Below are 17,289 nucleotides of genomic sequence, written 5' to 3'. Positions count from 1 at the left end.
TTCTAGCACTTCTTTTATTGGAAACTTAAAACCTAGGCGATAGATTTTTATAGATGCTGTTTTTGCAGGAAAACAAAGGAGCTTTGGTCACTGAGTAACTTTGGTATTATGTCAAAGGTACCAGCCCCAGTTGCATGGCATAAGATTACTTATGCCACTTACATATTAAATAAAGTCTCAGGTCACCAAATTTCATTTATTTCAGAGATGAAAATTTTGGTCCTGGTAATTGATTTAACTCATGTTTAAGAATCTACATAAAGATCTGGAGGAATATTTTGCCTACGTTATTCTTCAGATTGCATAAGGTTATTTTCCTAAGTAACACAAGAAAGATGAATTAAATAGACACAAAGCCTTCAAGATATTAATATGTTCTAAAATGCTTTAAATATTTAGCATTTCATCCTCTTTTGAATATAAAGATACTGCTGTGGATATGCCATATATGCAGCTTTTTAACGAATAGAGTATTTTAGCTTAAAACAGATGAAGAGGTTTTCTGAAGATGGTTTTTAAATAGATTTTAAATAATAGATTCGGTCTTTGGTTTTGATTTGCAGTTCTTCTATTAAGAAGTAGTAGTAAATCAATGAATTGGGAAATTAGGCCTATATTTCAGAAACCTCCCTCCCCCAGGAAAACTGTTGTATTCTAGACTGCATTTTGGCATCTGTCATGGGAACTCGGTGCAGTACTTTGTCTTTGAGGTAGAGAAGTTCAGTTCCTTTCAAGCTTACTGTTCTCTGATGAGGTTATTTTGATCTTAGTTTCTCATGTACTTACTGTCTTGTTAAAAGTGCCTTTTGAAATGTTGCTTGATCTTTCCTTTAGTAGATTTTGATTTTTTGTAAGAGACGCAGTAGTTGGGGAATTTTTCCCATTTATGTCTGTGATTCCAGGCTAACAGCAGTCCAGATCATGAGATGTCATGCATGCAGAAAGGAATACCGGAGCTGTATTTAAGGCTCATGTGTGAAATGACAATTGAGGAAATGCTTTTTTTCTTTTAAGTGATGGAAAAGTCATTGATAATGGCTCATATATAATGTCAAAGTTCTGAATCAAAAATTTAAAGCAACTTAACAACTTTCATGTTGTGCCAGCAAACTGACATCTGTACATTGATTTTAATGGCCTTAATTCCTGGGAATCTTATTTTTGAGATCTAGTTTAAAACAATAAGGACATCTAGTCCTAATGCTTTGTAATATTTTACTTTGTGATATTTTAACATAATGGAATAACAAAATAGTACCCGAAACTATGAAATTAACAAAATTAAAAAGATTAAAAATGAGCTTTCTCAAATTATACTGCTCATAATAGATGTCTGTACTTCTGTTGGTTGTAAAGTCTAAAACTCTCCACCAAAAATTGTTGATTTTCAGCTGCAATTACACATTTCACACATGCCAGTTGTTATATTGTCCTTCAGAATCTTTAAAGCAACTCCTCTTCCTCTTCCTCAAACTATTCATAGTTAGCCTTTATTTGACCCTCTCTGCTTTGAGAATCAGTGTTGGAATAAGCCTTGGTTACTCATAGAGGATTACTGACATTCCTCAGGTAAACTGAGGAGAAAATAATTCATATTGATATTTCTGCCATTAAACCTGTAAAATCTTTGAAAAGGGAATGTCTCATAGTCATTTTTGTATACTTCGCACATGGAACAACTTCCGATCTACGGTTGGCGTGAAATAAGCCTTTTTTTAAAAACTGAGTTTTGTGAAAACTGCAAATATCATGAAAACAAAAATCAAAAGCACTGTCCATCTGCTTTCCACTGCGCACCGTAGCCTTGGCTTCTCATTCCAATTCCCTAATCCTAATATTTATATTTGCCCAACTTTTGTGTTTTTCTTAGGAGCTTCCCACATCTTTTGAAATAAGGTAAAAGACATATAAGTGTATTGCAAAATTAAAGGTTGAACTCATGTCCTTCATTATTTTCTGTACTTTTAAGTTATAAGCACTTAACAGAATTGTGATAAATACTTTTTTGACTCCCATCCCCACCCCACCCAGGGATAAGGGATCAGATGCATCGTGGAAGAATGATCAGGAACCACCACCAGAGGTAAGTATAAGTCTTTTTATGCAACATTTTATAAAGTAGGGCAGGACTTAGTCTTATACATTTTATCATTCTTGCTGTTAGGGAAGTCATTAATACTGGCTAGCAGCCATACTGCCTTCTCCTGTCCTAGCCCATGTATTCTCTCACCCTCCTAGATGACTATTTTATACCTTTCAATGAAAGGTTTTGATTGATTGTTTAGAAAAAAACTTTTTTCAGTTACATTTAGTTGTATTTTAAAAATTATCACCTTATCATTTACAATGTAATTTGCTATTTTTGTTAACTTTGTTGATGTGTGATAAAGGCAGGCTGTCATTATTTTTAAAAAATTTAATTCAGTTTAGTAAATACACCCACTGTATGGGACATGAAGACATGGTGCTTTTAGTAGTAGTAAGCGGCCCTTTTAGAAGTACAAGATCATTGGAAGCACAAGATCATTGGAAGGTACCTAACTCTCTACTTTTTAACGATATAACTACCTTTCTAAAAAGGGACCTTGATTTTCTTTTTGTGTCCACATCAGCAAAACAATAGTTTTATGCCCCAAGGTGACTTGATAATCTAGTCTTCCTAGAAATGTGTAGTAAATTTAGGAATAATATGTAAATGAGTTAATGATTTAATAGGATTACTTGGTTAACATTCCATGAAAGTGTTTAAGCAGATTATCTTGAGGGTTTTTTTTTTTGAATTACAACAATGAATATATTCATTTCTTAAAAATAGCATGTATTTATACAGTATAAAATAAAAATGTATATCATTATTTTTATAAGTAAAAATTATACAGGAGAGTTTTAAAAACTTTCTTGGCAGTTCTTATGAAGTTTTCTCAGTATTACAGTTTGGTTTTTTTTTTAACGAATATAGACATGGGGGTCTCACTATACCCAGGCTGGTCTCAAGCTCTTGGCCTCAAGTGATCCTCCTGCCCTCAAGCGATCTTCCTGCCTCCGCCCCCCAAAGTGCTGGGATTACAGGCATGAGCCACCTTGCCCAGCCAGTATTACAGATTTTTGATAGTTAGAGATTTAACCTTGGTCATTTTAGATGTTTAAAGCAATGCTAAATCATGATCTGTGTTAGTTTCTAATTTTACTGAGGTATGAATCAGGTTTATGCCCACTTAAGAGGGTTTTGTACAGGTATTAATCACTTAACCAGTGAATGAGCCTTGCTTAGTATCTGAATTAAAATGGAATTATGTTTTCTAAGTCTGTGTATTTATGTGATTTCAGTTAAGGCTCTGAATATTCACTTAATGTTCTGAATTAAGTTTAGAGCATCTAGAGCATCTTATTACTGGAATTACATGTTTTAAAATGTTTAGAGATTCATAAACATCTCAAAACATATTTCTTGTAAAATCCAGATATTCTTTTTTTCTTTTTTTGGGTGGGGGTTGGAGTTTTGCTCTTTTTGCCCAGGCTGGAGTGCAGTGGCACAATCTCGGCTCACTCCAACCTCCGCATCCGGGTTTAAGCTATTCTCCTGCCTCAGCCTCCCGTGTAGCTGGGATTACAGGCACATGCCACCACGCCCAGCTAATTTTGTATTTTTATTAGAGACGAGGTTTCACAATGTTGGTCCAGGCTAGTCTTGAACTCCTGACCTCCAGTAATCCACCCCCCTCTGCCTCCCAAAGTGCTGAGATTATAGGCATGAGCCACCGCACCCAACCAAAATCCAGATATTCTAATGAATCCCTGTTGTTTCTGACCTAACCATTGAAGTTACCAATTACAGCAATGTGAGTTATTCGTAAAATTGGTTTGACTAGGTTAATTGCCAAATTACATCTCACCTAGTTCATGGTGTTCGTTTTTTCCAAGTAGCTAGAACTGGATCATTAAGTATATTGGGATTTAATTATGTGATATTTGTTGGTGAAACTTTGTAGTATAGAATTATTGCCTGGTGTTGATCATAGATTGAAATTAGAAATTTGTGAGGTTTAATCTTAAAAAGAGAAAAAAGAGAAACATCATGTGATGTGAAAATAGAAAGCTTACATAAAGGAAAATAAGAGAAATTATGTGCTATGAAATATTGGACTGTGTAAATAAACTAAAAATTACCTAGGGTTGTATCATATTCATCTTCATAGCCATTTTTAATATGCCACCATATACTTTATGATTGAATAAATGTATTTAACGAATGGAAACATGAATTAATTTGCATTTAAGAGACGTGAATTTTTCTCTGATTTTAGGAGTGATAGCAAAATACTACCAAAGTAATCTCTGAAATAAACTATTCCCAATTAAAATCCTTAGTTCCTCCCTCCTGCTCTTAAGATGATGTTCAATTATTTAAAATGGCACAATAAGGTTCCTTATTAGCTTCTCCAATTTTATCTTTTCTGGTTTTGCTGTGTAAGAAGAAGCAGCTTTCACTTTACCTTTCAGAACCATTTTTCTTTTCTGTGTATACTATGTTCTGTCATGCCTCTGTGTGTATTGTTTCCATTCCCTGAAAATTCTCTTTATTTTCATAGCTAACTCATTCAGGTGTTTCTATTGGGTTATCCATATCAAGAAGCCTTCCTTTTCCTTTTTTCTCTTTTTCCAGCACTATAATAACATAGCATTAAGTCGTAGCACTCGTTCATTGTACATTTAATCTGTTTTCTCAGAAAAAGGAGTCTTCTATCTCATCTCCATACTTTCTAGTGTCTGTCAGATACCAGATTTAACCTGAGTTTTTAAATCTTATCCCATTAAGCTCAGTAATAAGAAATAGTGCATTAGAAGGCATACAATTATTTCATGTTTTCAAATTAGATTTCAGAATCTGAAGTGTATGGATTCCTGTTGATGGAGGATTTGATCTAGAATGTATTCCAGTGAAGCCATACTGAAAATTACATACAAAGACTTTCATATACATTTTATTTCTTCTTTTTAAATGTGTATCCATCCATACATAGTGGGCCTGCTTTCATATATTTTTTGTATGGAATATAATAAAAGTTTTCTGGCGTTAATAGAATAATAAAATGCCTGAACTGTAGATACCATAGCAGTCAAAGGTAAATAGCTCATAAATCTTGGTTTCCTTGGTGGATTATAAGAATGAATCCTAATTCTTAGTTGCATGTGAGTTTTACCACCTTTAATTTTTAAATAATTTCCTCTTAGGAGTTGGATCATTCATGTATCTGCTTATAAAAGCCTTTGCCATGTTGGTCAGGTTGGCGTGCATCTGTAACCCCAGCTACTCAGGAGACTGAGGCAGGAGAATCGCTTGAACTTGGGAGGCAGAGGTTGCAGTGAGCTGAGATCGTGCCACTGTACCAAAAAAACAGCGTCTTTGCCTATGGTCCTGTCTAAATAGCTTCCTCATGATTTGTATACCCTTATTTTCCCCTCATTTATTTATAGCTCTTACTATATACTTAAAATTATATTTAAAAAATAAGATGGTAAACCTGTAAAGAATGAACCTGTGAAATGTTTAGAACAGTGCTTGGATGTGTATTTTGAATGAATGAATTATGGAACATTGTCTTCCATTTTTTATTGGCTCTGATAATGTATATAATTTGCTTAGTCCTTGATACTGTTACCTTTGGCACTCTTTTGCATCTGATACTATGATGAATCTTAAGTCTAAACTGGAAGTCAGACTCATATCTGAAGGTTGATTACTGACCTGTGTTAATTAAAGTGTCATTAAGCATTTATCAAAAAATACTTTATTTTTCTACCATGTCTACTTCAGATATAGAAAATATTAAGGATCAAAAAGGCAACTTTTTTTAGTCAGTGATTAATAATAGGCTTATTTTCTTCACCTCCAAGTATGTACTATTGAATTGGCAAATCCATGTAATATAAACCTATTATATACTTTTCTCTGCAAGGCCTTAGATTTCAGTGATGATGAAAAAGAAAAAGAAGCCAAACAGAGGAAAAAATCTCAGATTCAAGGCCGGAAAAAACTCAAATCTGAATTTAATGAGCCAGGTGAGTGAATACGATATATATAGTCATTTTTTATCTTCATTTACATCTATATAAGTTTATCAATAATAAAGCCAAGGGAAACATCTGGGTTTTCTCTGTTTACCTCCTAGCATCCTGCTAACATTTAGAGCCGTTACATAGCAGGAGGTGTGGTAGTTTTATGAACTTAAGCAGTAAAAATGGCTTCCTGGGGTAACAGACAGACTAAACATTGTTACTTGTGCTTGTCAGCACTTTTTTCTTAAGATACCTATTTGCTTCCGTGATCAAGTACTTGATGAACCCCTAAATCACAGTATCTTATTTATAAACATGCATTCCCTTTACCTTTTTTAAAAAGTTAAACTTTCTGAGATAACCGTAGATTCACATACAGTTGTAAAAATAATAGGAGAGGTGCTGTATGCCCTTTATTCAATTTCCCCCAGTTGCAACATCTTGCATAACTATATATGGAACACTGTCCCAGCCAGGATATTGACAGGATACAATGAAGCTATACAACATTTCCATCACCAGAGAGCTACCCAGTTGCCTTTTTATAGTCACAGCCATGTCCTTACCTCTCCGCCCCTCCTTCACTCATGGCAACCGTTAATCTGTTCTCCATTTTCATATATTTTGTCATATCCAGAAAATTATATAAGTGAAGTTATACAATATAGTATGATTAGGGAATGGCTTTTGCCACTGAGCATAATATCTGTGCGTCTGCTGGAAACCATCATTCTCAGCAAACTATCACAAGAACAGAAAACCAAATACCGCATGTTCTCACTCATAGTGAGAACAATGAGTAGGAATGGAACAATGAGATCACTTGGACACAGGAAGGGGAACATCACACACCAGGGCCTATTGTGGGGAGGGGACCAGGAGAGGGAAAGCATTAGGAGACGTACCTAATGTAAATGAGGAGTTAATGGGTGTGCAGCACACCAACATGGCACATGTATACATATGTAACAAACCTGCACGTTATGCACATGTACCCTAGAACTTAAAGTATAATAATAAAAAAAATTTAAAAAAAATCTGTGCATCCACCCACATTACTGCATGTATCAATAGGTTTGTTCATCTTCATTACAGAGTAACGTTTCATGGCATGAATTTACCAGATTACCTAACCATTCATCCACTGAAGGACATCTAGGTTGTTTCCGTTTTGGGGTTATTAGGAATAAAGCAGCTATAAATATTTATGTACATTTTTTGTGTGTGTGAAAACAGATTTTTATTTTTCTGGAATAAATGCCCAAGAGTACAATAGCTTGGTTGTATAATGGTTGCATTGTATGTTTAGTTTCCTAAGAAATTGCCGTACTGTTTTTCAGCATGGCTGTGCCATTTTACATTTTTATCAGCAATGGATGAGTGACACTTTCTTTGCATTTTCTCCAGCATTTGGTGTTATCACTCTTTTTAATTTTGGGCATTCTGCTAGGTTTGTAGTGCAAATATAATTGTGGTTTTAATTTTCATTTTCCTAATGGCTCATGGCATTGAACATCTTTCCATGTGCTCATTTACTGTCTCTATCTTCAGTGATATGTCAGTTCATTATCTTTTGCCACTTTTAAATTGTATTTCTGAATTTTTACTGTTGAGTTACGAGAATTTAAAAATGTGTATTTTAGATGCTCGCTTTCTGTCAGATATGTGGTTTGTTCATGATTTGTCTAGTCTGTAGTCTTTTCCCTCTTTTAAGAGGGCCTTTTGCAAGACCAAAGTTTTTAGTTTTGAGGAAAACTATCAATTTTGTTTATGGAATCTGATAACTTCTTGCTTAGCTTTAGATCCTAATGATTTTCTTCTGTTTTTTTCCCTGAAAGTTTTGTAGTCTTCTGTTTTAAATTGTACACTTGTGATTCATTTTGAATTAAATTTTGTATGGAATGTGAGGTTAGTCTTGAAATTGCGTAGAGTGATAACTCCTACTTTATTTTTCTTTTTCAAAATTATAATCGGTATTCTAGGTCCTTTACCTTTCAGTGTAAATTTTGGAATCTTATCTACATCAACAAATGTCTTGCTGAGGGTTTTCTTTTTCTTTTTCTTTTTTTTGGTCTGTTTTTTGATCTTGCTCTGTTGCACAGGCTAGAATGCAGTGGTACAATCATAGCTCACTGTAACCTTGAACTTCTGAGCTTTTTTTCTTTCATTCTCCTGACAGTATCTTTCATGGAGCAGAAATGTTTAAGTTAATGAAATTCAGCATATTGATCATTTCTTTCATGGATCATGCCTTTGATGTCCTATCTAAAAAGTCATTATCTAAAAAGTCATTATTGGCCGAGCACAGTGGCTCATACTTGTAATCCCAGCACGTGGGGAGGCCCAGGTGGGCAGATCAGGAAGTCAGGAGTTCAAGACCAGCCTGGCCAACATGATGAAACCCCGTCTCTACTAAAAATACAAAAATTAGCTGGGCATGGTGGCGCATTCCTACTTGGGAGGCTGAGTCTGGATAATTGCCTGAGCCGGGACCCGGGCAGTGGAGGTTGCAGTGAGCTGAGAGCATGCCACTGCACTCCAACTGGGCCTACCGAGCGAGACTCCATCTCTAAAGAAAAGTCATTATCAACCCAAGGTCATCTAAATTTTCTTCTATGTTATCTTTTAGGAATTTTACAATTCCGAATTTTACATTGAGGTCTGTGATCCATTTTGAATTAATTCTTGTGAACGGTGTAAGATTATTGTCTATATTTATTTATTTCTTTTTCCTATGGATGTCCAGGTTTTCCAGCCCCATTTGTTAAAAATGCTACTTTTACTCTGTTGTATTGCCTTTGCTCCTTTGTTAAATATCAGTTTATTATGTTTATGGGGGTCTATTTTTGTACCTTCTGTTTTGTCCCATTGATTTATTTGTCTGTTGTTTCACCAGTACCACACTGCTGTGATTACTTAAACTTTTTAATATGTCTTGAAGTTGGGTAGTTTCCGTCCTTTGTTCTTCTCCTTCAATATTGTTCCATTGAGTTTTTTATTTTGGTTATTGTAATGTTCAGTTCTAAAATTTCAATGTATTCTTTATTTTATATCCTTTTTTTGCTAAAACTTTGTAATTTTGATTTTTTTAGAGTGTTCATAATATCTTGTTGAAGCATTTTTATGACTGCTTTAATACCTTTCATAATTCTAACATCTTTGTGACACCCTTGGTTAATTTTTTTTTTTCATTGAATTTTAAATCTTCCTGGTTCTTTTTGTGATGAGCAGTTTTCTTTTATTGAAACTTGGGATATTGAGTATTATATTACAAGACCATGGATCTTATGTAAATCTTCTGATTTAGCTGGGTTTGTTGTAATTGTTTCTTTGTCTTTTTAAAAATGCTTCTCTGGCAGCAAAAAGAATGGGGTAGATTGAAGTCTAGGTATTCCTCTTAGCCTCTGTTGACACCTTTGGCCAAGGGGTGCCTTGTTACTGCTGGATGAGGGTAGAAGTTCTGACACCCCACGAGGTATTTTCTTATGCCTGGTAGGGACAGGAGTACTTTGTCACTCCTCCCCATATGGCATGCACTGACATCAGTGGAGGATGGCCTTGTTATCACTGGATGGGGACAAAAATCCTAACTCTACTCAGTCTTCTCTGACATTGTCACAGTGTAAAAGAAGGAAGAACACTGTGTTGCTGCCAGTGGAGGTGGAAGTTCCGGTTCCCCATGTGATGTTCATTGTCACTGTGGGGAGGCTTGTTACTGGCACCCTGTTCAGCCTGTTCCTGATGCTACTGCAGTGGAAGGGTTGGAGTACCTCATTACTGCCTGTCAAGGATAGAAGTCTAGGATCCATACTCAGCCTTTGAGAGTGTGTAGAGATGGTGCCACATTTTCTTCTCTGGTGTTTGGCTGGAGTAGAATGGTTATCGTCTTAAGTGTTTTCTGACTTGCTCGATTATCTTTCTTTGGCATTAAGTTTTGTCTTTTCAGTTCATTTAAAATTTACCATTTTATGTTTTACACTTTTTTTAACTGCCATAAGATATACTGGATGATAAAGAAAATTCATAATTGAAATTTCAAACAGTGCTTTTTGATATATTAAACTTACTTTTGTTGTTTTGTTTACCCTCCCCTCAAAGGTGAAGATTTTGCTGAAGTACATCAGAATTGGAATGCTCACTCTACTTCAGAGCATGCAAAAGGATATCGTAACAGAGAATTCACACGAGGATTTTCCAGGGGCAGATACCCTCGATCTTGCCATGGCAGGCCTCCACCTCAGCATTTCTATAATTCAGAACATATGGTATCTCAGGAGACTTCAGGATTTCCTTCTCAGAGACAAGATAATCCCATTATGCCACAATACCCCTTTCCTCTTCCAATGTTTGATGTGCATAATTTTCCACTCCGCTCTCCACCCCCACCACCACCCCCACCTGTAAACATGAGTTGGGCTACACCAAACATGGCAGCTCATCCATTACTTAACTTACCATACTCCCTACCCCCACCCCCTCCCCCTCCACCGCTACCTCCTCCACCCTCCTCTGGAGATAGTAATTCTCATTTTGGACCTTACTATTAGGTGACTATGCATTTCCAGAGAAATGTGGACTTTTCATATTATGTGGTAAGGATTTTTTTGTTTTTTTAAAGAGTGATTATGGAGCTAGATTTTTAGAAACACTGTAAAATACTAAATGATTCCTTCTGTTGTAAGTTGATATGTATATTTGTAACCTTTGTGAAATTGTATTCATATGAAAATGTCAGCTCAGATTCTTGGGGGAACATTAAATTATGTAATATTTAATTAAAATTTTGAATTCCTGCCTCTCCCTCCCAACCCCACCCAGTTAAACTATGTATATAGTAATGGATATGGGACAAGTTTCATCATGGGTAAAATATATGGAGCACATTGATTTTCTTGCTGTAATATGAATATAAGATGTTGAAGTCCTTTTGAGAGTCTTTAAACTATTTTTATAAATTTATACTTTGGAAATCAATTTTAATTACAAATGTAATTTCTGAGTAAATTTAAATGACCATAATTTTTCTTTTTAAAACAGTTGAAGGGTATAGAGGAGAAAATTCTTATATATTGGTAGAAGCTCTGATTATAGCTAAAGTAAAAAAATATTTATTATGCATAGGCAAGCTTCCATTATCTGTGCAAAATATTTCCTTTATTTGGGCACTATTCAGAAGACTTTACTATTTAACCTCCTAAAAGGGATGTAAGGATTATTCACAATAAGATCTATTTAGGGATTTTGTCTTCCGTATTTGTTTTCCAGATCCTCACATGCAGACTAGGTTCAGTAAATAACAAATATTTATTGAATATCTGAATTTAGAGTTTTTAATTAAATGAGTAATGACTGCTGCTTTATATTATGAAGTGTCAACGTAAGGGAAATTACAGGTTTTAGAACTAGAAGAGACCATTGAAATACTCTAGTTTTCATTTAGTAAATAAGGAGTCTAAGTGTCCCAAAGAGGTTAAAGTAATTTAAGATCACTCAGCTAGTGAGCTGATATGGAGTTGAACCTAGTTCTTCTGGTTTTCTGATTAGCAATTTCCGCTAATTAGATGTTTTCCAATCTTACATTCCTTTACACACTTAGGAGTGTTTGTATGGCACATTGGAGTAATCTGGAGACCACTTAACACAAGCCCATGCAATCTGGTTGCACTGAGGCCCCACTTTTCTTTCTCATGAGCTGAGGGGACTCTTTCAGCATTCCTTGTACACAAGTTGAGAGGCTCTGCCTTGGTATACATTAACTTTATCATGTGAATAATTTCTTCATTATTTTTTTAAATATTTTTGCAACTTCTCTTCAGGAGTTACCTTCACAGGTTATAGCACAGTCTTTTTATAATTGTTAGAATATTATTAAGAGTTTATGAGATTATATCTAAAAGCACTAAAAGAAAAACCCAAATCCTTTTCCACAAGAATGGGAACAGTAGCATGTTATTTTTAGTCATCAAGCTGTTCTGATCATCATGGCATTTAAAAACCTGTCCATATCGGCTGGGTGCAGTGGCTCATGCCTGTAATCCCAGCACTTTGGGAGTCCGAGGTGGGCGGATCACCTGAGGTCAGGAGTTCAAGACCAGCCTGGCCAACATGGTAAAACCACGCCTCTACTAAAAATACAAAAATCAGCCAGGCATGGTGGCACGTGCCTGTAATCCCAGTACTCGGGAGGCTGAGACAGAAGAATTGTTTGAACCTGGGAGGCAGAGGTTGCAGTGAGCCGAGATCACACCATTGCACTCCAGGCTGGGTGGCAGAGCAAGACTCCATCTCAAAGTAAAAATCTGTCCATTTCTTTACCTCAAGTACAGGTATATCTCACAGATACTGTGGCCTCAGATCCAGACCACTGCGGTCAAATAAGTCACACAAAGTTTTTGGTTTCCAAATGCATGTAAAGGTTATGTTTACACGCTACTGTAGTTTATTAAGTATGCAATAGCATTGTGCCTAAAAAAACCAATGTGCATATCTCAATTTAAGAATACTTTACTGCTCAAAAAATAATAATGACCCTCTGAGCCTGCAGCGAGTCATAATCTTTTAGCTGGTGGAGGGTCTGGCCTCAAGTGTTGTTGGCCGCTGACCGATCAGGGTAGTGGTTGCTAAAGGTGGCAGTTTCTCCTAATAGACAGCAGTGAAGTTTGCTATGTTAATTAGCTCTTCCTTTCACCAAAGATTTCTGTGTAGCATGTGATGCTACTTGATAGCATTTTATTCTCTGTAAAACTTTCAAATTTGGGATCAAGTCCTCTCAAACTCTGCTACTGCCTTATCAACTAAGAAGGTTACATAGCATTCTAAGTCCTTTGTTATCATTTCAACAGTGTTCATAGCATCTTCACCATGAGTAGCTTTTACTTGAGAAACCTCATTTTTACTCATGCATAAGAAGTAACACCTCATCGGTTCAAGTTTTTTCATGAGATTGCAGCAATTCAGTCACGTCTTTAGGTTCCACTTCTCATTCTAGTTCTCTTCCTATTTCTACCACATCTTCAGTTACTTCCTCCCATGAAGTCTTAAACACCTCAAAATTATTCATGAGGGTTGGAATCAACTTCTCCCACACTCCTGTTAATATTGGTATTTTGACCCCCTCTCATGAATCATCAGTGTAGTTAATGACATCTTAAATGGTGAATCCTTTCCAGAAGATTTCCAGTTTACTTTGCCCAAATCCATCAGAGGAATCACTATGACAGCTATAGCCTTACAAAAAATATGCTTATATAATAAGACTTGAAAGTCAAAACTATTCCTTGATCCATGGGCTATGGAATGGATGTGTTAGCAGGCATTAAAAAAATTCAACTCCTTGTACATCTCCATTGGAGTTCTTGGGTGACCAGGTGCATTGTTAATGATCAGCAACATTTCGAAAGTAATCTTTTACTGAATGGTGGACTTAAAATCTTTAGTAAACCATGATATTAAAAGATGTGCTGTCATCCAGGCATAGTTTTTCTATCTGTAGAGCACAGGCAGAGTAGATGTAGCAAAATTCTTAAGGACCCTAGGATTTTTGGAATTGTAAATGAGCACTGGCTTCAACTTAAAGTCACCAGCTGCAGTACCCCTAACAAGATAGCCTGTCCTTTGAAGTTTGGAAGCCAGGCATTGATTCCCGCTCTGCAGCTATGAAAATCCTAGATGGCATCTTCTTTGAATATAAGGCTATTTTATGTACACTGAAAATCTGTTGTTTGGTGTTTAGTGTATCCACCTTATCTAGATCTTCTGGATAACTTGCAGCTCCATTTTGCACTTTTATGTTATGGAGATGGCTTATTTCCTTAAACCTCATGAGCCAACCCCTGCTGGCTTCCCAGTGGGAGAGAAACTGCAGTTTTTCTCAGCTTTCATAGAACTGAAGAGAGTTAGGGCCCGCTCTGGATTAGGCTTTGGCTTAAGGGAATGTTGTAACTGATTTGATCTTTTATCCAGACCACTTAAACTTATTCCATATTTGCTGTAAAGCTGTTTTGCTTTTTTCTTCCTGTGTTCACTGGAGTAGTACTTTTAGTTTCTTTCAAGAACTTTTTCTTCGCATTCACAATTTGGCTGTTTGGCACAAGAGGCCTAGCTTTTAGTCTGCCTCAGCTTTCAACATGCTGTCCTCAGTAAGCTTAATCATTTCTAACTTTTGTTTTAAAGTGAGAGACATACAACTCTTCCTTTCACTTGAACACTTAGAGGTCATTATATGGCCAATAATTGGTTTTATTCCGGTGTTGTTTCACAGAATAGGAAGGCCTGAGGAGAGAGAAAAGGAAACAGCAGATGTGTGGAGCAGTCAGAACATACACATGTATCCATTAAGTTCGCTATATTATATGGGCATAGTTTGTGGTGCCTCCAAAACAATAGTAACATCAAAGATCACTGATTGAGATCACTATAACACAAATAACAATTATGAAAAAGTTCAGAATATTGGGAGAATTACCAGAATGCGACAGTATACATGAAGTGAGCATATGCTGTTGGGAAAATGGAGTTGATTTACTTGCTAGTTATGGGATTGCTACAAACCTTCGATTTGTAAAAAATGCAATGTATATGAAGTATAGTACAATGAAGTACAATAAAACAGTATATGCCTATAGTATTACCTGACAGTGGATATTTACTATCTACAGAAACATCTGAATTGTACCATTTGATCTTTGCTTTAAATTAGGTTGATATCTTAACCACTTAGGTCCAATTGCCTTTCTCTCTATACAAATCGGCCCTCTATGTCTGTGAGTTCTGCATCTGTGGGTTCAACCAATTGTGAATCAAAAATATATAGAAAAAAATAAAATGTATGGTTGCAACTGTACTGAACATGGTAGATTTTTTTTCTTGTGATTATTCCCTAAACAATAGAGTATAACTATTTATATAAAGTTTTTACATTGTATTAGGCATTATAAAATAATCTAGAGAAATTGTTTAAAGTATTGGGAAATGATTAAGTCATGAGGGCTTTGCACTTATGTATGGATTAGTGCCTTATAAAAGGCACTTATGCACTAAGGTATGGATTCGTGCCTTATAAAAAGGGCTGGAAGGAACTGGCTTAGATCCGTTTTGCTCTCCAGTCTCATCCACCATGTGAAGAAGATTCAGTATTCCTCCTTCCGGAGAATGTGGCAACAGGGTGCCCGTCTTGTAAGCAGAGAGCAACCCTCACCAGACACCAAACCTACTAATGCCTTCATCTTTACTTCCCCAGCATCCAGAACTGTAAGGCATACTTATTTATTTATTTTAGAGACAGGGTCTTGCTATGTTGTCTTAGCTGGTCTCGAACACCTGGCCTCAAGCAATCCCTTTGTCTCAACCTTTTGAGTAGCTGAGATTACAGGTGCAAGCCACCATGCCCAGCGTAAATTTCTGTTGTTTTTATAAGTTACTCAGCCTGTGGTATTTTGTTACAGCAGCACAAAAGGACTAAGTCACCAACTGTCTCTTATTTGGAAGAGAGAAATAATGCAGTTGTCATTATCCTCACCTTAATCTTACAGCGCATCTCTAAAATTGTGTCCCTAGATCTTTAAACTGATGTATATGCAAAGACTTAAGATGTTCTACTCACAGTTTCTCACTTTCTATGGAGAATTCTTTGTATTAACTTTTTACTATGTAATAAGGTAGGCTGACATTCACATGATTGTGTATGGATAACCCCTTTGCATGTCTACAGTTGCAAATATAGAATGAAATTAAAATCATTGCCTAAGCTAATATATTTGTTTTATTAAGGTGAGTAGCTGTAGGCTGGGTAGGGTGGCTCACACTTGTAATCCCAACACTTTGGGATGCTGAGGCAGGAAGACTGCTAGAGCCCAGGAGTTCAAGACCACCAACCTGGGCAACATGGTGAAACCTCATCTACAAAAAATACAAAAATTAGCTGGGCATGGTTCTGCATGCCTGTAGTTTCAACTACTCAAGTGGCTGAGGCAGAAAGATCACTTGAACCCAGGAGGTTGAGGCTCCGATGAGCTGTGATCACACCATGGAAATTGGATGACTTGTTTACTTATTAGAAATAGACAATTGAAATAACTGAGTTGAGACTATGATATAGTTTGGACCTTTGTCCCCTCCAAATCTTGTGTTGAAATGTGGTCCTGGTGGAGGTGTTTCGGTCATGGGATGGAACCCTCATGAATGGTTTGGTGCTGTCTCCATGGTAATATGTGAGTTCTCTATTAGTTCACACAAGAGCTGGTGTTTAAAAGAGCATGGCACCTCTCTTGCTCACACTCACCATGTGACATAAGTGCTGCCAGTTCAACTTCCCTGTGATTGAAAGCTTCCTGAGGCTCTAATCAGAAACAGATGTTGGTGTCTTGTTTCTTTTACAATCTGTAGAACTGTGAGCTAAATAAACCTCTTTTCTTAATAAAGTACTCAGCTTCAGGCATTTCTTTATAGCAATACAAAACAGACTGTTCCAGACTGGCTAGGGGAAACCTGGAATAGAGTGCAGTTTCATAACTTACCAAAGGACATGTTCTGTTTTGTGCTGGTATAACAGAAGATCACAAACTGGGTAATGTTTAATGAACAGAAATTTATTGGCTCACAGTTCTGGAGTCTGGGAAGTCCAATATCAAGGCATGGCATCTTGTGAGGGCCTTCTTGCTGTGTCATCACATGGTAAAGGTAAGAGGGTAAGAGAGGACAAGAGTGACTGAACTCACCCTTATAATACAAGTCCCCAGTGAGGGTGGAGCCCTCATAGTCTACTCACCTGTTAAAGGTCCCTTCCCTTAATACTATTACAGTGACAGCTAAATTGCAACATGAGTTTTGGAGGGGACTGTCAAACCATAGTAGGATACTTCTTAAAAGCCATGTAGCTAAGTCATATAAATTCCTAAATGTATCAATTTCTTCGTGTAGGTAAGTGACTAGTAATAGAAACTAAATTATTAGTATGTACTAGTGGGACACAGGGAAGATGTAAGTAATTACCATGGTGCCTGTGTACAGTTCTCCATTGTTTTGGGGCAATGAATATTGAATGCTTTCTCATTCTCTTCCTCTTTTCCCACTGAATTGTGATTTGTCAGTCCCTTCCACCTCTTTTTGTTCTACATTTTTTGTTGATTGTTTAGAGCTGGTGAACAGCAACTATATTTTAAAAAAATTGAGGCCAATTTGATAAAGAAAAAATGAGAATCTGAATTCCAGTTTGCTATAATTTTAAGCTATTTA

At 36.3% G+C, this 17,289-nt stretch overlaps 1 protein-coding gene across 2 annotated transcripts in view; it reads left to right on the top strand.

Moving 5' to 3' along the window:
• The window catches only part of NAF1 (nuclear assembly factor 1 ribonucleoprotein), a 40,398-nt gene extending 25,494 nt beyond the window's left edge, over nucleotides 1–14,904 (top strand). The window contains exons 6-8 of one of the 2 annotated variants that reach the window (XM_010375947.2): nucleotides 2,032–2,083; nucleotides 5,958–6,060; nucleotides 10,156–14,904. In XM_010375947.2, coding sequence (XP_010374249.1) covers nucleotides 2,032–2,083; nucleotides 5,958–6,060; nucleotides 10,156–10,604 — 604 coding nt within the window. In that variant the 3' untranslated portion in view covers nucleotides 10,605–14,904. Of the gene's footprint in view, nucleotides 1–2,031; nucleotides 2,084–5,957; nucleotides 6,065–10,155 lie in introns of both variants that reach the window. The other variant, XM_010375948.2, reaches the window with a different exon arrangement.
• Nucleotides 14,905–17,289: the final 2,385 nt, after the last annotated feature.

Source organism: Rhinopithecus roxellana, chromosome 2 (genome assembly GCF_007565055.1).
Source record: "Rhinopithecus roxellana isolate Shanxi Qingling chromosome 2, ASM756505v1, whole genome shotgun sequence".
Lineage (NCBI taxonomy): Eukaryota > Metazoa > Chordata > Mammalia > Primates > Cercopithecidae > Rhinopithecus > Rhinopithecus roxellana.
The sequence above is the reverse complement of the archived record's forward strand: the minus strand, read 5'-3'. Positions and strand labels throughout refer to the sequence as shown.